Source organism: Triticum aestivum, chromosome 2B (genome assembly GCF_018294505.1).
Source record: "Triticum aestivum cultivar Chinese Spring chromosome 2B, IWGSC CS RefSeq v2.1, whole genome shotgun sequence".
In the NCBI taxonomy this organism is placed as follows: domain Eukaryota; kingdom Viridiplantae; phylum Streptophyta; class Magnoliopsida; order Poales; family Poaceae; genus Triticum; species Triticum aestivum.
In genome coordinates, this window is record NC_057798.1 from 509,111,811 (window position 1) to 509,118,519 (window position 6,709).

Here is a 6,709-nt window from a genome sequence, read left to right on the forward strand (position 1 = left end):
CGGGGGCAGGCCGCAGCGCAGCAATCGGCAGCGGGGCCCATAACCGCGCCATCCATGCATGGATGGATGCCTGTAAGCGCGTAATTAGCGTAGGGGACGTGGGCGTGCGGGGGTGGGCGCGCTGCCGGGGCGACCCGGCCGAAAAAAAAAACAAAAGCGTATACATATACGTATACATTACTTGCGGGGGCGGCCTTTTTTCGATTTATGCCCATCATGCCCTCCGTTATGAAGGGGTATGGGACAATCTTAGCCGTCCTTGTGTTGAAGGGGTCTATCGAAGCGGAGTCGAAACTATAATTACCCGACTAGTCCTGACTGGGATCGCAGCTGCTTCAATAAGTGACATGGTAAAGAACAAGACAGTCCTGAGGAGAGGTATCAATGGGGGACGGAGAGGCAGGCAGCTACTAGTCCTCATTATTTGACCAACACCACCACTACCACCTTCCCTTCGCTGCCACCTCCTGCCCTGCCCGTTCTCCTCTCCTCTCATCCACCATTCCTCTTCCCCCAGCATAAACACAGCTCAGCAGGCCCCATCTCCATCCCATTGTCTCTCTCCCTCTCCGGCCGGGGCTTAAATCCAGCACGGCCATTGCCTCGTATTGTTCCCGAGGACTCCTTGGCTCTTGCTCCGTCGTTCCAGGGACAGGGTGGTGGTGCTCTTCTTGGAGTGCCGTTCTTAGAGTGCTGTTCCCGGGCTGTTGCTTGCGGCCAGCCGTCCCGTCAGGGTGGTGTTCGCCGGCGGCGAGGCAATGGGGAGCGGCCGTGTCTGCTCCGTTGTCGCGTCCGTCGTCTTGCTCTGGCTGGGCGTGGCCGCTGCGCAGGGTGACTCTCCTTGGAAGACGCTTAGCGGTAAAACATTTCCCCGGGCTCCCTCTCTTTTTCTCGGTTTGCTTTGTGCGTGCTCTGTCTGATCCGCATCGATTATTTACAGAGGAGAGGCTAGCCTGAAATTTTAGAAATTTTCTAGTACCAGTTGCCCATCATTTACATTTTCCTCCTTTGCTGCATACTGGTTCGGCTCCTGGATTTGGAAGATGGTGGCAGTAGCATAGCTTCAGCGTTTTGGGCTGGATCGGTTAGATGGTTCATTTTTGCACTCCATTTTAGGCTTTTAGCAGTGCCTCAGGAGTGCTGGATTGGAAGATGGGGACCGACCAAATTAACTTTTTGGGGGTAACATATAGTTGCTGTTTTCAGCTAGCAGACATGTTTGTTACCAGCACATGCATGGCATCAGCTTCTGGAGATCAAGCAGTACATACTATATGTGCTTTGAGCAGCTCTACACATCTCTCTGATGATGCTCTTATGGTTTATGATCTGGTCCTTCCAAGACTATAAAAATAGGCTTGATGTTTCAGGCAATGCTCCGGCGATCATAGCCAAGGGTGGATTTTCAGGCCTATTCCCTGACTCAAGTGAATTCGCTTACCAGTTCGCGATGATTGCTAGCTCGCCCGATACAATCCTGTACTGTGATGTCCGGCTGACAAAGGATGGCCTTGGCGTCTGCCTACCGGACATTAAGATGGACAACTGCACCAACATTCCAGATTTCTATCCTAAGGGTAAGAAGAGCTACCTTGTTAATGGCGTATCGACAACCGGATGGTTCTCCGTGGACTACAACGGCACCGAGCTCTCGCAAGTGTCTTGTAAGTGCTAGTACCATACTGTGATAACGTTACTGAGGATTTGTGATGAGGAAGGGGGCATGCCTCTCTTCTTGTTTGACCTCTCTATGATTTGAACTAGACGGTTCGTTTAGCTACCTGTTTAACCCATTGTGGCATATATGTTGAACAGTGAAGCAGTCAATCTTCTCTCGCACGCCCAGGTTTGATCCAAGCTTCTTCCCATTGCTTGCCGTTGAAGACGTGGCATCAAAGTTTAAGCCTCCTGGAATGTGGCTCAATATCCAGGTACAGTTAACAATGCTGTCTGCTTGCAGTAGATTATGTTGCAGGACATTGCGCCGTTGCTGAAAATGAACCATTTTGCAGCATGACGGTTTCTACAGCCAGTTCAACATGAGCATGAGGAAATATATCCTTTCTGTGTCGAGACGTGTTATTGTCGACTACATCTCTTCACCTGAAGCAAGCTTTCTCACCAGCATCAGTGGAAGGGTTAGCAACAACACAAAGCTCGTGTTCCGCTTTCTCGATGAGGCCACTCTTGAGCCATCTACCAAAGAGACATATGCTTCCATGTTGAAAAATCTTACATTTATCAAGACATTTGCATCTGGGATACTTGTCCCGAAGAAGTATATCTGGCCTGTTTCACCAGATAATTATCTGCAACCATACACTTCGATCGTCGATGATGCTCATAAAGCGGGGCTGGAAATTTATGCTGCTGATTTTGCCAACGACTTTACTCTCAGTTACAACCATAGCTATGATCCATTAACTGAATCTCTCTCGTTCATTGATAATGGTGCATTTTCTGTTGATGGCATATTGACTGATTTCCCCGTTACGCCTTCAGAAGCCATTGGTGAGTGTTTTTCCTGCCATATTGACAATGATGCAAACTAGTACTCCCTCCGTATCAAAATAAAGGACGTTTTTTGATACTATAACAGTGTCAAAAAACGTCTGATATTTTGATACAGAGGGATTACTAACCAACCACCTACTACAAAAAAGGGTGATATCACTCCTTTGGTACTGGAGTTGGTTTTCACTAATATTAAGTACATGTAGTCATCTAGAGCAATTTTTAACTTTTGACATGCATGCTGCAAACTTCATTTTGTGTTTAATTCTGTATTCATACAATTTGTCTGATGGATTATGTTTCTCATCCCACTCTGTTCTATATTCTCTGTCTTTGCAGGCTGTTTTGCGAATTTGAACAAAAGCAACACAGATCATGGTATGTATCATTCCTTTGTTCCATCTTCTTCATTCTTCATATTCAATTGTTCATTCATGTTACTAACCACCACTAATGACATTTGTCATGCAGGGAAACCTCTAATTATTTCTCACAATGGTGCCAGTGGAGATTACCCAGGCTGCACCGATCTAGCTTATCAGAAAGCAGTCGACGATGGTGCAGATGTCATTGATTGCCCTGTGCAAGTGACCAAAGACGGCATACCAGTATGCATGGGATCCATTAACTTAATGGATAGTACTACTGTTGCAAAATCACCATTTGCGTCCCAGGCAGCAGTAATGAAAGATATTGAGAGTGTCCTAGGAGTCTTTACTTTCAACCTCACTTGGGATGACATCGTGAAGAATCTAAAACGTAAGTTCTATTGAAAATATATCTGCATATTGAAGGATTTACTGCAGTATATATTTGGTATCCTAGGCAGATGGTGATAACTAATTTATTAGATGTCATATCGCTGATCTGACTCTAAATCAGCTCACATGGCCTACCTGTGTGTCATGTTATCCAGATAGACAGATTATTCCTTTGTGTGTTGCATGTTTGGTACTTTGATTGCCAGCGCATTTGCTGCAGACTGATTTCTCTACATCCTTGCAGCCAAAATATCTACCCCACTTAGCACCTTCAGTTTGGACAGAAATCCAAGGTACAGGAATGCAGGAAATTTCATGAGATTATCGGACTTTCTGGACTTTTCAAAAGACAAGGATTTATCAGGAATCATGATTAGCATAGAGGTGAGAATTTTATGTCATATATGAATGTGTATTTTGGTGCATGACATTGCCTGTTTTCATATATTACCATAGAGGAGTACTATTTTTCCATTGTAATGCTATTGCGTGTTTTTAGTTTTGTTAAATTACTACTTCATGATTAGTAATAGTTTGTTTTACATATTTAGTCCATGTTCGAGTGTTATTGCATTGCCAGCTAACGAATAATTTCTAAAAATGCATGTTCTTACTGAGTTCCAGATATAGCATCATGTTCTCAACTAAAATACTGTTTCTGTTTTGTAGCATGCTGCTTTTCTAGCAGAGGAACTCGGATTTGACATGGTGGATGCAGTTATCAAAGCGCTTGATGACTCCGGCTACAACAAACAAACCGCTCAGAAAGTTATGATTCAGTCAACCAACAGCTCGGTTCTGGTGAAGTTCAAGCAGGAAACAAAATACGACCTCGTGTACATGATCAATGAAGATGTGAGCGATGCCGCGCCTTCCTCTCTGGCGGGCATTAAGAAGTTTGCCGATGCCGTTTCTGTGGAAACCAGCTCTGTTTACCCTGAAAACCGCCATTTCACGTCGCACCAGACAGACCTTGTCGAGTCCCTCCAGACCGCCGGGCTCTCGGTCTACGCCTACAACCTCATGAATGAGTTTGTTTCTCAGCCATACGACTTCTTCTCGGATGCGACCGCGCAGATCATTACCTATGTTCAGGGTGCCGGAGTGGATGGGTTGATCACGGATTTCCCGGCTACGGCCCGGAGATACAAATGTATGTCCAGTTAACACTTTTTCTTGCATTTCCCTCCTAGATAGATAGTTCCTACAATCCCAGCAGCTTTGCGTCAATTTGCTGACATTATGGTTGCATATTTCAGCGAACACTTGCATGAACATGGGGAACAAAACCCCAAGCTTCATGGCCCCTCCTCGTCCCGGTGATCTGCTGCAGCTCATCAGTAAGCCGGCGCAACCACCGGCACTAGCCCCGATGCCGTTGCTAATGGATTCCGACGTGTCGGAGCCGCCCCTACCGCCCGCAAGATTGAACAATGCTACCACAGCTCCAGCACCTTCGTCTGCACCCAGAATGCAGACTCGTATCCCATTCCTCGTCACCTTGGCAATGCTTTCTGCCTGGGTCGCGGTCTGAGGTCGCAATGCCATATGACACGCTAGAGGTGTCTACTAATCCAATGTTTTCTCCTCCTCCGGTGATTCATTTGTTCCTGTAATTTTTGCGTTGCGGGGTTATTATCCGGGATGCCCCTATGACACACCCCTAGTGATTATTATCAGTACATATGTGTTGGAATATATCCTCTTATGTTCAGGACCGAGTGTTTGCGATCCAGATGGTACAGTTCTCAACAATCTGAATTTCTACATTAGAAAAAAAATCTGAAATTCTGAGGCATGGTTTATCGTGTGCGAGAGTTCTTTAGTTACGAAAATACATCCATCCCACGAGTGCAAGTAGATACTGATAATGTAAAACTAAAACTTATTTAATTATGAGCAGAAGCCAAGATTTTTCACATTAATCAGATAAATAGGCCCACGTGTCTAACCGGGTAATTTAGGGTGGGGCCACTAGTCAGTGGGATACTAACAACGGGTTAGACCTACGCAAGGCCCACCGGTCAATGGGTCAGCCCAGTTTGTAATGCAGGCGCATCGATAATTTTATTTTCATATCATATCTCCCCCTAATAATAAATCACGGGCGCACCTTTAGCAAAAAAGCCCTTGTGGTTTTCGGTAACTGAACCCGCAGTACGTTTTTAAGTGGATATTTCTGAGAAAACGTTTCGTTTTTATAAAAAGAACCCTGCGGTCTTGAGTATTCAACCCTGCGTTGCTCTCGTTTTGGGGCTGCTTGATGCAGAACGTCGGCGGCGGCTGAAGCTTGCAGGGGCCGAATACGTGCACGACGGGGGCTGGGGAGGCTGATCCGGAGACGGCTGGCGAGGCGGGGGTCGCTGGTGACGACGAGGAAGGCCGGAGCGCGGCTTCCCGGATGGATCCATGGCATCCGCCGCTCCTGGGCAGAAAGGGGACAGGGAGGTGAGGGAGAGAAGTGAGAAAGGAGGAGCGGTGCGGCGACATGAGGTCAGACGAGGCTGCGGTGGCGCGGTGCAGGGTACAGCCGCGGCGGTGGTGGCCATGCGCGTCATGGGGACGGAGGCGAGCGGCTCGGCCATGGTGCCGCGATGAAGCAGGAGAGGAGGAGCACTGAGGTGAGGCGAGGAAGAGCGAGGCCGGCGGCGGTGCAACCTCGCCGGGGTGGGGCGGAACCGGCCAGTGCAGGGGATCGAGCGCGCGCGTGGGGCGCCTTCCCTGACGGCGCGAGGTGGGAGAAAGGAATCTGAGGCTGTCCAGGGAATCGATTGGATTGTTTTTTTTTTAAGAACAGACTGGATTGCTAGGTTACGTTAAGATGTGGCTGGGCTGGACCTTAGGCCGAATGGGCGGCCGGTTTAGATACTGCGCTGCTGTCTCCCTCTCTCTCTCTCCCGTAATTCTCACATTTTCTCTGTTTATTAAATATAAAGAGATAAAGAGTAAAAAGGAGAGAGGATTAGGAATGGGGTTTTGTCAAGGTGCTAGTTTTCTTGGACTCCCAAAAATGTGCTTCTTCCAAGAAAATTAGAAGTGGGCAATACAAGGTTTAAATTCAAACACATTTGAATTTATTCAAATAGGTTAGAACTAGGACAAGGTCTTAGAAGTGTACAAATATGTTGAAAATTTTGGTGGACCCTGGTAAAGTAATAAAATGATGATTGGGAAAGTTTGGGGACAAAACTTGGAGTATAAAAAGGCCTTTGATTTTTTTTAAAGCTCAAAAAGGAATTTGGAAAAGCAATTGTATAAAATGGAAGGAAAGATCAAATGATTTTAGTGTGAAGCATTATAAATGGCATGATGAAATGACAACACATAAAATAAAATAAGAAAACATTATAAAATAAGCAAGTTAGTGGAAGGTAGGGAATTTATAGGTTAAAAGATTAAAAATAAAACAAGGGTGGAATTATAGGCAGGTGACG

The 6,709-nt window shown here is 46.4% G+C and overlaps 1 protein-coding gene across 1 annotated transcript; it reads left to right on the forward strand.

The window, feature by feature from the left end:
- The first annotated feature begins 371 nt into the window (after positions 1-371).
- LOC123045730 (glycerophosphodiester phosphodiesterase GDPDL4) lies at positions 372-4,989 on the forward strand. The gene is made up of 9 exons (XM_044468909.1): positions 372-858; positions 1,371-1,664; positions 1,816-1,931; positions 2,013-2,511; positions 2,854-2,892; positions 2,986-3,273; positions 3,520-3,659; positions 3,945-4,428; positions 4,535-4,989. The coding sequence occupies exons 1-9, from the start codon at positions 759-761 to the stop codon at positions 4,807-4,809; spliced, it is 2,235 nt and encodes a 744-aa protein (XP_044324844.1). The 5' UTR covers positions 372-758; the 3' UTR covers positions 4,810-4,989.
- The last annotated feature ends 1,720 nt before the right edge of the window (positions 4,990-6,709 follow it).

What these genes read in the sequence shown, in the direction of transcription:
- LOC123045730 (XM_044468909.1), top strand. Translation starts at nt 759, where the DNA reads ATGGGGAGCGGCCGTGTCTGCTCCGTTGTCGCGTCCGTCGTCTTGCTC. An exon ending in GAATCATGATTAGCATAGAG is followed by an intron (nt 3,660 to 3,944) that starts GTGAGAATTTTA and finishes TCTGTTTTGTAG; the next exon opens with CATGCTGCTTTTCTAGCAGA. An exon ending in TACGGCCCGGAGATACAAAT is followed by an intron (nt 4,429 to 4,534) that starts GTATGTCCAGTT and finishes TGCATATTTCAG; the next exon opens with CGAACACTTGCATGAACATG.